Here is a 15872-nt window from a genome sequence, read left to right on the forward strand (position 1 = left end):
GTGGTGTTCCACTAATTGTTCCATCATTTTGTTTATCAATGACTAATTATTAAATTAAATTATGATTGTTTTGATTGCTAGAACTATTTTTCAAGCAGCATGCATCACTTCTAGATAATTCCAAACAGAAATACCGATGCAAATATTATTCTGTCGATAAATTGCTGTGAATTTTACCGACGGAAATATTTCACAGTGGGAAAAAAAATTAAAACAAAGCTAAAAAATACGATGACGTGTCATTTATACCAACAGCATTACCGACGGAATAAATTTTTCGTCGGTAAAATTATTGGTAAATTGTTAACACTGTTCATTATGTCAATTACAAAGGGAATCACCAACGAAAAATTATATCAGTATTTTTCAGAGAGCTCTAGAACTGTTCACTTCCCAATTGCACTGTTAATTACTGTTCTTTACAGAAAAAATCACTAGCAAATTGAAAAGTTATCGGTGTTATTTGGTGGGTTTCTGAAAAATTTTGATTAAATTGAAAATTAAAAATAAAAATTACAAACAAAATCACCGACGGATTGAAAATTTATTGGTGTTATTTGGTGGTTTCTGAATTTTTTTTATTAAATTAAAAATTTTAATTAAATATTACAGACGGAATCATCAACAGAATGATTAAAAATATTAATGTTTAATTATTCATTAGTAAAACCATCGGTAAAACACCCCAATAAAATAACCTAGAATCCCTAATTTCACAACAGACAGACCTCCTTTCTTCTTCTTCTTCTTCTTCTTCCCCATATTTAAAAAAAATCAACATTCTTTTCTCTTCTCTTCTCAGCTTCACTTGCAACTACATTAAGGTAAGATTTTTTTTTTTTCTTCTTTTTTCATGTTTTTTTTCACTATATTTGTTTTTTATTTTATTTTTAATTTTTTTTTCTTAATAATTGTATGAATGTTATTGTAGGATTTTTTTTCATATGAGATCAATTTTTAGTTGATTTATTTTTAGCAATCGCAACTTCATTTTTTTCATATGAATTTTTTTCAGTTGAATTTATTTTTTTGTTTTTTTATTTGTTGCAAATTTGTTTGAGTTGATTTTTTTCTTCTTTTTTCCAAGCAACTCAGTTTTGAGTATTTATATTAATTTAATTATTCTATAGTTTTGTAAAATAGATTTTTTTTAAAAAAATATTTTTAAATAATCATTAACGGAATTACATACGATATTTTTTCGAGGGAAGTACCGATGGAATGAAGCAGGTATTTTTTTTTTCAGGCTTTTTCCGTTAGTAAATACATCGGTAAGAATATTTTTTTATTAGCAACGGACAAAAAATTACTGACGAAAGATTCACCGACGGAGCATTTTCGTCTGTGATTCCATCGGAAAACTAATTATCAATGAAATGATATTACAAATACCGATGGAAAATTCTATCAATAAATATAAAGATTGTGATAGTGCATATTGATGATCACCTTCTTGAAATTTTGATATTGTAGTAGGATTTGTTTCGCTTCGTTTGCATTGTTGTTTTCTTACAAGTATGTCAATAAAAACAGGTGAACAGAAACATTATTATTATTTTTTTTTATCTAGATTGAGTTCCTAAGTTTTGTATATCATTCTTTTGTACAAAATATTGAACAGGAAAAAGAGGTTCTAGAAGTATAAATTCTCAGTGCTTTTGTTTATATACAGTTTTCAAGATTGGTTGGGACTTACTAATATGTGGGATTGGGAGAGGAGATTGTTTACCATCAAACAATTTAAAATTTTGTACAGAATATGGAATCTACCCAACTATTAGCTTTATTGCAAGTTTTATATGTATGCATATTATTCTTTTGTGTTGATTTTCTCTTGTGCTGACTGTGAGATGTTAATCTATGAAAAAGATGAAGAATTTTCTTTTTGTGTTGATTGTGAGATTTCAAAAAAAAAATTGCAAATGCTGACGGGATATTCTTTCCATTGGCGTTTATTCCGTCGACACTTTCGAATGCTACCAGATTGTCCAACAAAAAATGAGCGAAAAAAGCTAATTTTAACTATGAGATATTTTGTCAATGATTCTAAATGCCAACAAATTATTTCATCAACATTCACCAATTTTCTAGTAGTATTTGCATTAAAAAACATGATGTTGATAAAAAGAAGAAGAAAAAAGACATGTATATGTCAAATAAAAAAAATGCGTAAATAAAAAGACATGATTTTAACTGGATAAATACATTTTTTATTTATAATTTAAATCATTGATAGTCTTCAAAGTAATAATTTTAATAGGTGTAAAATTAAGTAAAAATAGGTTTTTGAGAATGATTATGTGGCATCATGCGAGAGAAAAGAAACTAGTATGTGCTATTCGGGTTTTTTTTTTTTTTTTTCAAGGAGAAGAAGATGAAATCTTAATTAAATCTCTTGAAAGGGTAGATCATGAATCTCAAATCTCTTGGAAGAGGAGTAGATGAATGTCAGCTGAGGTATAATTCATTAGTTATTGTTAGTCATCATCTAAGTTTAACTATCTTCAATTTCTGACTTAAGCAGTAAATTTTGATCAGCCATGCCTGCATAATGCATGAGATTTGTAGGGAGCCTGCGCTTGAACCAAATCATTACAAAATAAAGACTAATATCGGCAAAGAGAGAAGTGAATGACACTCACGACGGGCATGATCTATTTCATACAAGGATGTTAAAAAAAAAAAGGAAAAGGGAAATTACAGCATACAATGTTAACCTTCTTCAAACTGGTAATAATGACACCTGTCCATGACCCCTCTGTGACTCAGATCATGGCGGGAAAAGAAGAGAGGAGGCATTGGAACAGAAAACTGGGTTGTAAATCAGAGATGTAGGGATGGAACTGACAAAATTGCTAATGGCAGCAGATAATTTTCATGAAATAGCATACTACCATCCAGATACCATGATGGGACTCAAGTTGCTCACATGCCACCACACTGTACCACCAATATACATTGAGATGGGCAGATATATTCTGAGGAAATTTTGATAGACGATAAGGAGGTTCAGGAATATTTGCCGAGCGTCACCTCGCCACTTCCATGGCTGCATATAAATTTTAATCTTTGTTAATTAATTTGAAGTTTTTAGGGTTTTGTTTTTTAACCACTCATTCGCCCCAGATCCCAGAAGAAGTCCAATCCAAAAACACCAGATTACGTAGTTGTGAAGGGAGATTCGAAACTCAATGTGAAGGATATTCATCACCTTCAAGAAAAACCAAACCATTGAAGTGATGGTTAGGTTAATTTGTTACTTGTATAATTATATTAGATTTGAGTAAAACAATCTGCGAGAAAAAGTTCATAGAAATATATTAGTTTAGGAATAAATAGAGAGCTCGATTCTGATATGCAAAACCTCGTATAAAAAATATTATAGATATTAAATTAATTAAAAGTTTCCAGAAATAACTAGTGCGAGATACATTGAGGATTGCTAGCAACTAAAATGTAAATGTTCTTAGACTTAGCTTATATGTTTAACTAATTCAGCATAATGAAATCGAATATGATGAATTGCAAAAGAAATTAATTTCACTTTAAATAATTGATCAAGATAATTTTAATCACATAACTTCATCGCACTCAAATCCAAATAATTCATCATTCTTGTATTTCCTCTTCAAGTAACGACATAAAAAAAGGGAAAAGAGAAAAAGATTCAAATAATAATAATAAAAAAAACCCAAAATCTACTGCATGAATTGAAAGAGAAGCGCATGATAGAAAGGTAAAGAGATTGGAGAACAGGGAATCTCTTCAGAAGATGAGCACGTTCTTTCATTCATTGATGCCCTCGTTTCCAGCCTTTTCAGGCGCCTACTTACTCACACACACACCCAGAGAGAGAGAGAGAGAGAGAGATCTCACCGATCCAACAGCCATAGAAATTGATGGCCTAACATTAGGTGTCTCAGAAATACTCTTAATTAATTACTATCAGCATATACATACAATAAACCCTCTGTGCTGAATAGTGTGCCTCGTAGCATTACAGGTAGGAATTTCCCACCCCATTTCTCTGCTGCTGAACACCAGGAGCGACAAACAAGAAACTTTATTGTGACATAATAATATAAGCATTCACGTAGAATAGCGTTACCATCTACCGCTCTTCCTCCCTGCCTGTTAACTCGTTTGGCAACACCAAATTGGTGAGAGCTCTGGCTTCTTACATCACAGACATTTGACCTCTTCGAACTGACTGGAAATGTCTTGATAGCTTTGATGAAATGTGTGATAATTAAGGAATGGAAGGACACCCCACGTCTTGTCGTTCATAAGTGATAAAACCATGTATCATCTGAGCACCTGATCATTAGAATTCAAATTAAGCCTCTAATCCTTGCATGGATGAGATTAGCTGATCTTTCCGGCTTCAGAAAGTCCCTTTCTGATCGGAGTTTTCTAGTTTTCATCGCACCTCGTGGATTTATGTGCATTTTTATCGTCATCATTATGCTCATAGAGATTTATTTTTAATTAGATTTACTTGAACTACAGATTTGAACTTTTTTTTGCGTGAGAGTTTGCTCCATGATAATCCTGCTTTCTAAGAGTGCAGCGGTTATCTTTGAATTACGTTTTTTTTTTAGTTTTAAAAAATTATTTTTAACATATCATATACAATCCGAAAAAAATATTTTTAAACAATATTTTTAAAAAAAGTTAATACAATTTCAAACTGGCAATCCCTCTTTTAACCATTATAACTAACAAGAACATATATATATATATATCAATTATAGTACGGAATTTCACCCCAAAAATCCATCATGTATAACAAAAGGAGAACATGGTGGTTAGACATGCTTTAAAGTATAAACTAGAAACAAGTGGACTGCTTCTTGCTTTCATGTTGTCACAGACCAAAACACCAATGGACAAAAATTGGTTGGCCTTAGAAGACTGGTCAAACACCACATCATTATAAGAGACGATAAGAAATGAATATAATACTAAAGAACAACTAGTCTATCGATCCCCATTTCGCCATATCTTGGATAAATTTTTTGAAATATTAAAAATATAAAGAATTTTTTTACTAGATCAATTTTGAAATCTTATAATCTAACTTTTCACTTAATTTAAATTTCAAACTAAATTTTATGGGAGTTAAATCAAATTAAATTGATTAATTTTATTTCTAAAAATTAATGCAATTGAATCAATTTTGAAATCTTGTAATCTAACTTTTCACCTCATTTGAATTTCAAAGTAAATTTTATTGGAGTTAAATCAAATTAAATTGATTGATTTTATTTATAAAAATTAATGCAATATTGATAATTAGTAAAAAAAACATGGCTTTACTTTTAATAAAACTTCGTGAGACAGTGACATATTAATTAGATGGATTTTAGTCCCCAAGTAAACCCGATAGAAAACAAATAAAAAATTATTAAACTCATTCTCAATCAACCCAATGTTAAATGATGTAATTAAAAATAAAATTCAATTATAAAAATGAATCAAGCCAACTCAGGTTAATCTGTCAAATATGGATCATAAAACCAGGATAACAACATAGAAAGCAAATCAAAGTAAATTATAAAACTTAATTCTCAATCAACTCAATGTTGAAGGGTGAGATTAAAAAAAATCAATTAGAAAAGGAACACAAAGAACCACCCGAGTCAACTCTAGTTAATTGATCAAACTTGTGACCCAGGTTAAGAAACTGTGATAACTTTATAGAATGCAAACCAAAACAAATTATAAACTTTAATTCTCAATTAACCTAATATTAAAGAATAAAATTTTAAAAAAAAATCAACTAAGAAGGACAAAAAAACCCGAGTCAATAAGTCTAACTCGCGACTTGGATCATAATAACCCCATAGAAAAAAAAACTATATATATATAAACCATGATTCTCAATCAAACCAATTTTGAAGAATTAAATTGAAAAAAGGGTAAAAAAGACAGAAAAAAATAATTCGAGTCAATGCGAGTTAACTTGTCAAACCTGGATCAAAATATTAGGATAACTTCATAGAAAGTGAATAACAAAATTATGAAGTTCGATTCCCAATTAATTTAATGTTGAAGGATGAATTAAAAAAAATAAAAAAATAACTCGAATTAACACAACTAACTCGCAAAATTCATGATTAAGAAGATAAAACGAAATAAATTATAAACTTCTATTCTTAATAAATCTCATATTAGAGGACGAAAGAAAATTAAAAAAAAATCTCAGAAAACAAAAAAGAAGAAGAAAAGGAGTCCTAGAAAAATCCTCGTTGCATTTGTTTATGTACCTATAATAAAAAGAAAGAATAAAAAGACAATCCCGTTTAATTTTAACTTAATTATTGGAGTGCACAGTAGCGTCCTCGTAAAAACATAAAATAAAAGAAGTACCTGTATCGGACAAAGCAAGGAGCAGGCAGAGTCTTGTTAATTGTCATCTTGGCAGAAAGGGACATGATGATGGGCCCACTGGACAACGACAACGTGAAATCTGGTAAAACCAGAGATGCCTCTGTTTTTTATATGTTTTCTCCGTCACTCTCACCACTACGGAAATTTAGCACATGGGACTCCGTCGTTTTAAAAATCAGGCAAATCTTGTAGGCCACCCTGGATACTACCATGAGTGCCTCTTGCCCCCCTCCGCTGCCTGCCTCTTCGGGTTTTCTCTTTTAATACCCTCTCGGAAACATCTAGCCACATATATTTCCCCCCTCCTCCCAAATCTTACCTCCAGATTGGATCTTAATGCAATCCCGGCTACCACATGCCTTGTTCCTCCGCTACTAGCTAGCTCGAACCGGATAATTGGTCCGGGTCACTGGTTGGATTGTTTTTTTAAAAAAATTAAATTTAGATTTTATTAACCTGTTTTTCATTAGATATGAATTCAGAATTTAATGCATATTAGATTTTATTTTTAAAAAATATTAAGATAGTGATAAGTTGGACGATCGTATTTTTTCAAGTATTGAGACGATTGCATATTGAATGGGTCTGGATTAACCTTCTAAACTCGCAATTTGGGTTACGAGACCGTGATAACTCCCGTTGAAAGCAAATCGAAATGAATTATGTAACTCAATTCACAATTAACTAAATATCGAAGAATGAAATTGAAGATAAAATATTCAATTAAAAAGGAACAAAGAAGACCCAATTGAACCTAAGTTAACCTATTAAACCAGCGGATTGGGTCATGAACTTCACCAGGTTCAATATTCTTTTTTGTAAATTATTTTTTTATTTAATCATACAAAAACAAAGATATACTCTCGCAAAATTGAACACCAACCAAATAACCAAATATTCATGCGAGACTGTGATAATCCTACAAAATAAAAACTGAAACATATTGCAAATAATGATTCAAAATCAACCAAATGTTACAAGATAAAATTGAAAAACAAATCCATAAGATAACTAATGAAAATTCAATATTGAATGATGTAATTTTTAAAAAAAAAATATCAAAGAAAAAAGTTGGGCTGGCCTAGCATGCTATGATTTTTTTTAAAAAAAAAATTGGGTGTATGGGCTAGCCAACCCAAGCTTCTGCGTCTAGGTTTTTTTTTTATTATTATTAAACTAGATGAAAAACGTGTCACCCATCCTTTTTTTCTTAGAAAAGATGCAGACGAGACGTCTTCTGCAATCTAAAATCTAACTACAATAGAGGTGTCTAAAAAATCAAGGGAGGTGATTTTTGGACCATAAAATCCATTTCATACTATTTCTTCTCCTCACATATATGGAAAACACCGTAAAAATTTAAATAAACTCGTTTGCGGCTTTAAATTACCAAAAACATCAGTTAAAAAACTAAGAATAAACTAGAATCCAAAAAATTCTAAAACCCAAATTACTTTCTCAAAAAAAATTAAGGACAAAGAACACCCCACATAAAAACTGATAAGCTAATGTGATGAGAGAAAAAAAAATTGAGTACGAAGCACACTAGAAATCTGTTTATGACAATTCACAAGTCTAATCCTTCTAAATGAGAAATCTGTTTTTGACAAATTTAGACAACTCACAATTCTAATCATTCTAAACGATCACTAAATAAGATCGTAAATTATTAGAAATTTTATTTGGAATTAAGTTAAATAAATCCTTGTTGTTAATGACCCATTCTTTTTTTTTTCTTTTTCACCTGCCACATCAGTTTATTTCTCATCTTTTTATTAACTATTATCGAATATTAAATCTTATTTTTTGACTATTTAATATTTATAAAAAAAATTATTAACTTTTGTACTTGAGATATGTTTTTACCTCTCCCGCTTTTTTAAAAAATAGTGATAGTTACAAAATAATATTGAGTTAAAATTATGTTATTTTTTAAATATCTTTTTAATCTATATTATTTTTCTAAAATTTTTAACAAATAAATTATGCTAGAATGGTAAAATCCCGTGCATGACACCCCAATTAGGCAGAGAGGTTTTGGGATCAGACTGACGTGCAATAGATTAATCAGCAGAGCTGGCGCCTCTGTTTGAATCTTCGCATCATTTCCCAAACTCTCCCACAAAACAACAAACGACTGAAATATATTAAAAAATATTTCTCGGACAGAGACAGATTAGATAAGCTTGAAAAATCTCCGAAGCCCAGAAGGGGATTCAAAAGAAGTCTCTCACTTGCCCTAGAGAGAGTGCATTTCAAACGCACAATTCCCAATTCCGAGTCCCATCCCTCAAATGTCTCTCAAAAGAAACATCTGCAGAGACAGAGTCATAGATTCCATATCTTTCAATCAAGAAAACGAAGAGCCCACAATATTTGACACAGGGTAGATTGATGGCTGGAGCACAATATTTGATCGGATCAAAATAACAGAGCAACCCCCCATTCGATTTGTGGTTTAATGGGGGATATTGACATCTTGCCGATTCTCGAGGAGACAAAGGAGAGGGAAGAAAAAAAGAGATCGAGAAAATAGACCTTCAACAATCTCAGCACATAAATTGATTTGGTTCTGCATTTTGAGCATCTGGGTTGGTTAGCTTTACCTCAATAGAACAAGAGCAGCTACACTTTTGATACTTCCTACGAACAAACATTAACAAGAAACAACAATAACAGAAGCAAAGAGAAACCCCTTCCCTCGTATATACAAAACATCTAAAGCATCAATGTCATGTGGTATTTTTTTTTTTTTCTTAAAACAAAACCCATAATAACATAAATTCAAAAAAAAAAAAAACACTAAAATGTTGTTGTTGTTACCCTTCTCTCTATGCCTCTCTTCTCTTCTCTGTTAACCTCTCTCAGACCTGTACTTGTTGCTGCTGCTAGTAATATTCTGCTGCTGCTGCTGCTGATACCCTTTGCTAAAGCCATCTCTTTTTTGCGGTGAAGAAGAAAACAACTGACCGAACCCAAAACCTGACCTTGAACTCCCTCTAAGAGAACAAACAGGAACGTTAAGAACTGGAGTCACTCTAACATTAGCCGAATAAGATCTCTCCATTCCTCTATGTTTAAATCTTGGCCCTCCATTAAAACTACTTGGACTACTTGAACTTCTTTCCAAGCTTTGAAATACTATTTTCCCTGATGAATTCATTCTTGGGCTATCCACTGAAACCCCACTACTTATTGAAACCTCACTCGACTCCCCTGCTGCCCTCCGCATTGGGCTCCTCCCTACCCTTGTAGTTGAAGAGGTGCCGCTATTGTTGTTTCCATTCTCTGATAATGGCTTCACCATTCTCATTCTTGGTGGGTTTTGGTTTTGATTTCGGTTGAGAATGAATGGATTCGGAACTGGGTTTTGCATTAAGTTGAGGTTGGTGCTTGGTTTATCAGAGTCGAGGGATAATCTTGGGAGATCTTCGTGCTCGTGGGATGAAGATGAAGATGACAGCGATAAGCGAGAAGAAGATATGGAGAGCGATTCGCAATCCAAATCTCTTAGCAGTGGGAGGCTCAATGAATTATCTAATAAGGTGTAGGAGAAGGAGGAGCTTGAGGACGATGTGTTGCAATTGCAGGTTTTTGAGTTCCTGTGCAAGATATGTTTAAGGGACTTGGGATTCGACGAGGACGAAGAAAACAATGCCGTCCTGGTTGATGGTTTTTGAGTTTCAGGCTTAGGGTTTTGGTGTAATTTCTTTAACCCCAGAAGCTCCTTCCACCGGCTCGAACATCTGGGAGCTTTGGGGGAAAACAAGTATGGATCGGTCCCAGAAATCTCCATCTCCAATCTCCGGCAAGACTTCACCGGCTCCCTCCCGGGCTCCGGCAGCCTTACCGCCTCGGTCAACTCGTTGACCGAGGTAGAAGTAGATGGTGGCAAAGATGGTTTGGCGTTACCAGTATTGATTTGTAATGGCATTAATTTCCCATCAGAAAACAGCTCATCTGCAGGGAGCATGGTGAAGGAGTTGTCTAATCGGAACTCAAAGTCGACAGAATCCTTGGTCTCCGGTGGATCTAGTTGCTGTGGATGAGGTGGGGGTAGAGGAGCTGAGGAGGCTGCTGCTGATGATGATTTGGCGGAGGTGGTTTTAGAGGTGGTTGTGTTATTACTATCCTCTTCACGGCTAAAAGAGATTCTCGGGCTCAACCAGCCATAAGATTGGTAAGTTTTGGGTGGGAAATTTTCAGGGGACATGCCCATGTTGTTAACACAAGCTGAGGCCATGTTGTAGTAAATCTTAAAAAGACACCCTTTTCTTGTGTGTTTTCTCGGATGTGTTACATTTGAAGGAAAAGAAAGGTGAGTTGGGTTTTGTGAGTTGATTGAGATCTAGAGGTAGAGGTAGAGGTAGAGAGAGAGAGGTTTTGATGGAGAAGGAACGAGGGAGCTTTTAGGGTTTGGAAGTGGGAAGTGATGCGAGTTTGTTTACTACTTAAAAGTTTAGTCCCATCTCCCAAGAGCCAGGGGATGTGTTCTTGGGTGGTGGCCGTTGGGTCTTTCTTTGTTCTTGTGAGCAGCCTCTGCCTTGCTGTGATCACATGAAAGAGATAAATGATTATCTAGGAGTGATTGAATTTTAGCAAAAACTATTTAATCAATCCCCATAGTATAATTTTTATATTTTTATATTATCTTATAGCTTAATTTTCTTCATTCATTTCCCCTTTTTTCCCCTTTTTTTTATTTTAAAAATATTAAAGGTAAAAAAACAAGTAGATGGTGTAGAAGGATTGACCAAAAAAGCATTTTTTAAACAAAATATTATTACATTAAACATCCGGTCAAAATACTATTTAATTGTTTTTTGTACTCCATGGATTAATTAATCTGCTCTGAAAAATAACAAGGAAAGAAATTATAATTGAGTCATTTATTTAGTATGTGTTTATTACTTGCTTCTTACAAAAACGTTTTTATACTAATAAATTGCTATGTTAATGCATTGCCGGCAGCACCACCCAACGATGGAGCAAATTATTCCATGGAAAGGGCAGCACAGAATTCGTATATGTTTCCTTTGGATATCAATAATTATATGCCATACCATTTCTTACAAGGACTTGGGTTTGATTCCTTATTTGTTTTTATTTTCTTCTTCTTCAGCAACATGTGCTTTGTATTTTTTAGATTTTTGAAATTTGGATTTTGTTAAGAGAATCATATTAACAATTAAATGTGCTTTTTGAAATGTTAGCCCATTCATTCAAATGAGCTAAAAAAAAAAAAAAAAGTAAAAAGCAAAACAAAACCCAAATATACTAGAGTGCGTTTGTTTTTGAGGTAGTTTTTGTGGTTCTGGTTTTAAAAAAATATGGTTAGCTGTGGTTAGTTGGATTTAGATACGTGTTTGGTAAAAATTATTGTTGAAATTTATGAGTAGCAAAAAACATGTATAAAATGTTTGGTGGAAGCGTAGTTGCGGTTGCTTTTCAAAGTACTTTTTATTTGAAAATGCATAAAAATAATATTTTTATAAAAGTTTGGTGGAAGTGTGGGTCCCGCAGTACAAAACACCGTTTGGTTTGTTACCAAACACCTTGCTGCGTTTGTTTCACCGCAAACACAAAAACTGATGAAAAACAAAGGCAATCTAAAAACTTGAAAGGTATTAGAGTCAAATTATGTTTTTAAATATTTTTATATTTTAAAATTTAAATTAATTTTTTATCTTGTTTTTTAGATTGTTTTGATGTGAAAATTAAATTTAAAAAATAAAAAATATTATTTATATATATTTTTAAATAAAAATATTTTAAAAAATAATATCTATCATATTTTCAAACTGACAGTCTAAAAACTTGAAAGGTATTAGACTCAAATTATGTTTTTAAATATTTTTATATTTTAAATTTTAAATTAATTTTTTATTGTGTTTTTTAGATTGTTTTGATATGAAAATTAAATTTAAAAAATAAAAAATAATATTTATATATATTTTTAAATAAAAATATTTTAAAACATAATATCTATCGTATTTTCAGCCCAAACTCAAGCCTTCGGGCAGTCAAATGAAATGACAAACCTTTTTTTTCTTACCCTGATAATTGTCGAGGAACGGAAGCTAATTTAATTTCCTCATAACTATAAATATTGAGGCCGAAGAAGCCCACAAGAACGGAGCCTCGTGTAAACAAAAACAAGAAAGGAATTAAGATTTTAAAATATAAAAATTCAAAATCCCTAATCTTACAATAATTTTCTTCATTGAAAACAGCTCCCACCTTGTTTTTCATTATTTTTTCTCATATTTTCTCAATTCTTGAAATCCCATGTAATAATATAATTGGAGAAAATTTCCATTTTCCCGTTTCTGTTTTCTTTTTGTCCAATATTAAATCCTCCCCCAAAAAAGGTTAGAACACCAGCCACATTAAAGCAAGATAATGTAATATAATATAATGAACACCACCCACATTGTGTCTGTTTAATTCATTAAACATGATGAGTTATTTCCATATGGTTAGAACAACATTCTCCAAGCAAGACAGCTTGTTATGGAAGTAGTTTTCATGCACTAGAACAAGACCTCCTTGAATAAATCAGGTGGTCTTCCTCGGCCCCTTCTGAAACAGAATGCCTTCCAAAGCAATTGATTTCATGCTTTCCTTTTTCATCCATGTTTGATTGCATGCCTTCATCACCCCCTTCCACCCATTTCTTAAGCTTTTTTAGCAACCTTTTCCTCTTTGAATACGTCTTACTACTGCTGGCCACACCTAAGCAAGGTTTCTCATGCTGTTGCTGCTGCTCCAAGTCACAGTCTGCAATTTCTCGACCTACTAGTTCTAATTCCAAGTAGTTTTTCTTGTCCTCGATCTGTAGCTGTAGCTGTTGTTGATGTCCATGACTTCTCATCAACTCGTGCCTTAAGCATGCATTTGACCATCTTAAGTAAATAAGCTCTGTAGTTTCAGCTGCTCTGTCCTTGTGTAGTTGTTCTAGCTCATTTACAAGCCTATTATAAGCTTCCATTCCTATTCCTTCTGCTTCAATCTGCAGATTGAGAGAACTGAAAAATCTGAGACTACGATAACCAAGAAAAATCAGCAAAAGACACCTACTTTTACATCAAATTTCAGTCTAATCCAATGGCATTCATATAGTAATCAGTCACATAAGTCGTAGAAATCTAGACTATTAGTTGTATATTAGTTCTACTTTTACCAGAGTACAAGGAAAAGATAAAAATCGACCTTTGAGATCAATGAAGCTTGACTTTCTGCTGCGTCAAGCTTCACCAGAAGATCATTCTTCTCCTCCTGTAGTCGATTGACAACAGCTTCAAATTCCCTAACTTCATCATCCAATTTCTTGATAACATCGGTCCTCATCTCTTGCGCATCACAGAATCTCATTATTTCTGCTTCTAAACCATTAATCCTTGCGTTCTTTTCACCTATAACGCGTGATTGCTCTCGTGTTCTTCTCGAAAGCTTCTTTACCTTTCTTTCAAGCAACCGATTTTCCTTTTTAGCAAATTCAATCTGTTCAAGAACTCTACGACACTCCACCATGAAATTCTCAAACCCTTGTGTCTGAGCTTCTATTAATGAAATCTCCCTATCCAAGAACTTGACGCTAGCAGTCTCCAATAACAACATGTTCTTAAGCTCCTCAAGCACAGAATCCTGCTCTTTCATAACACGATAGCGAAGAAACTGCATCGCCAAGCTGTGTTCTCTCTTTTGGAGCTCTTCAATTTCATTTTTTAGACCCAATATCTCCTCTTCAAAATGAATATGTGAAGCTACTGTGGAACTACAAACCTGGGAGCTTGTGATCATGTGCTCCTGGTCATCATCTTTGATGGGTGAAGATGTAGACTGGAGACTATGAATGCTTGCTTCATCTATAAAATCATCGTTAGAATCAATGGTATCTAATACAGGACTTACTGTGGTTTGCAATGGAAAAGGTTTAGCTATTGTACTTCTTCTTAGAACAATCCTGGCATAAACAAAACCAGCAACAGAAAGAACCAGAGGTATGCCAGCTTTAAGGAATAATGGCTTCATGACCTCTGTCCTTGATGATGTGCTCTCCATCTTGAACATTGTTTAGTGAGCTTGATAATCAACACAAAATCAGATTGTTTATAATCAAACGTGATCGCATTTTTTCAAAGCTATGTTGAGATTCTTTACCTTTTGTGTTCATTAGCTTCCCTTTGTTTGAAGGGATGGTGGGCTGTTACTTTTTGACTACTCTATAACACCATATGCCACTTTCATTATACTTTCCTCGTGTTGTTTGGAATCAAATTCTTTTTTGGTTAAATAATCTTCTCCTCGTATAAAGATGGTTCCCAGCCTTCAATGCTATTCATGATGATTCCATGGAGTAAACAAGTCACTAAATAGGCCTAAGTGCAGGCCCGTTAATTAGCCTTTACTACAAGCCGATGCTTGTTCATTGCCTCGAGGTTTCCTTTCGTTTTTCCTTCTTTCGATTCCCCATTACCCTTGACCAAAGAAAGAATAATCGTGCTGATGGGCTCGGGATTTACTCCTCCGAACTATACATAAAACACCCATTCAACATACAAGATCAAAACCCTAATGCGTCATGAAACCCAGACACGTGTCATTTTCTTTTGGGCCCATGTGACCCATTTCTCCCTTGAACTGGGGAGGGATAGCTTAATTCCCTAACAGCTCTAGTTGTTTGCTTACGGAATCATTAGAAGGCCTCCACAATCTACAAAGAGGACTTGTTTTGTAGGTGTTCATGCAACCCAAGTCCAAAAGTTCCAATCTCTTAATTCACCTATCGTTCACGAAAAGAACTTCATCTTGTGGGGTTTTATGTGAACCTCATCACTCACCTATTTAATTTTAAAAAAGAAAAAAGAAAATCAACCTTTTTACTACAAGTCAACACTTGTGATTCTGAATTTTGATTCATGCAAGAGTTTTGCTCTTAAGCATCCTATAACTTTCCTTTTATTGGCTGTGCTGCTAGGATTTTTCGAAATCTAGTCACTTTCTGGATCCTCTTTCCTTTCAGAGATCAATGGTCAGCACCACAGAACTACTGGTTTACGTGTTGCATTAGCTAGGTCAGCTGGTGGTTTCTAAGAGCTGCCTCTCCTATTCAGGTCAAACTGTTGTTCTTATCTTTTCTACCCAGTAAGAAATCCATGCAAAATTGTTCCATTCATGTTGCATTTAATTGTATTCTTTTTTCCTAGATCCAATTGTACTGGACTTAGAATTGCAAGCTTGTTCTCTGCCTCTTCAAGGAACCCAACAAGGCATCCAACTACTTTTTTCCCTCTTGACAGATAGAGAGTAAGAGTCTATTACTTGAAAGTTATTGGATGCTCCAGTCTCAGGTCTCAACACGAATGGTCTGCCTCGATCCATGCAAGCTAGCTCAAGAATGCTACCTTCAGAAAAATAAAAAAATAAAAAGAAAAAAAGCTTCAGAATATCTCATCGTAATACCAATCAATATATAT

General features: G+C 33.4%; 2 protein-coding genes and 1 non-coding gene across 3 annotated transcripts; all 3 read right to left on the reverse strand.

Moving 5' to 3' along the window:
• Nucleotides 1-8429: 8429 nt before the first annotated feature.
• LOC112327676 (small nucleolar RNA Z122) lies at nt 8430-8507 on the reverse strand. Its single transcript, XR_002982100.1, has one exon. It is a non-coding gene; the product is annotated as a small nucleolar RNA Z122 (small nucleolar RNA).
• Nucleotides 8508-8926: 419 nt separating this feature from the next.
• Nucleotides 8927-10962, reverse strand: LOC7480443 (uncharacterized). Its single transcript, XM_024600547.2, has one exon. The coding sequence runs from the start codon at nt 10634-10636 to the stop codon at nt 9248-9250; it is 1389 nt and encodes a 462-aa protein (XP_024456315.1). The 5' UTR covers nt 10637-10962; the 3' UTR covers nt 8927-9247.
• Nucleotides 10963-12782: 1820 nt separating this feature from the next.
• On the reverse strand, nt 12783-14707 carry LOC7480444 (protein CHUP1, chloroplastic). Its single transcript, XM_002307161.4, has 3 exons — nt 14557-14707; nt 13606-14477; nt 12783-13405 (listed from the first exon to the last, which is right to left on the reverse strand). The coding sequence occupies exons 2-3, from the start codon at nt 14464-14466 to the stop codon at nt 12920-12922; spliced, it is 1347 nt and encodes a 448-aa protein (XP_002307197.4). The 5' UTR covers nt 14467-14477; nt 14557-14707; the 3' UTR covers nt 12783-12919.
• Between the last annotated feature and the right edge of the window lie 1165 nt (nt 14708-15872).

This window comes from Populus trichocarpa, chromosome 5, assembly GCF_000002775.5.
Source record: "Populus trichocarpa isolate Nisqually-1 chromosome 5, P.trichocarpa_v4.1, whole genome shotgun sequence".
NCBI classification, from domain to species: domain Eukaryota; kingdom Viridiplantae; phylum Streptophyta; class Magnoliopsida; order Malpighiales; family Salicaceae; genus Populus; species Populus trichocarpa.

What these genes read in the sequence shown, in the direction of transcription:
- LOC7480443 (XM_024600547.2), bottom strand. Translation starts at nt 10,636, where the DNA reads ATGGCCTCAGCTTGTGTTAACAACATGGGCATGTCCCCTGAAAATTTC.
- LOC7480444 (XM_002307161.4), bottom strand. Translation starts at nt 14,466, where the DNA reads ATGTTCAAGATGGAGAGCACATCATCAAGGACAGAGGTCATGAAGCCA. An exon ending in AAGCTTCATTGATCTCAAAG is followed by an intron (nt 13,406 to 13,605) that starts GTCGATTTTTAT and finishes CTCAATCTGCAG; the next exon opens with ATTGAAGCAGAAGGAATAGG.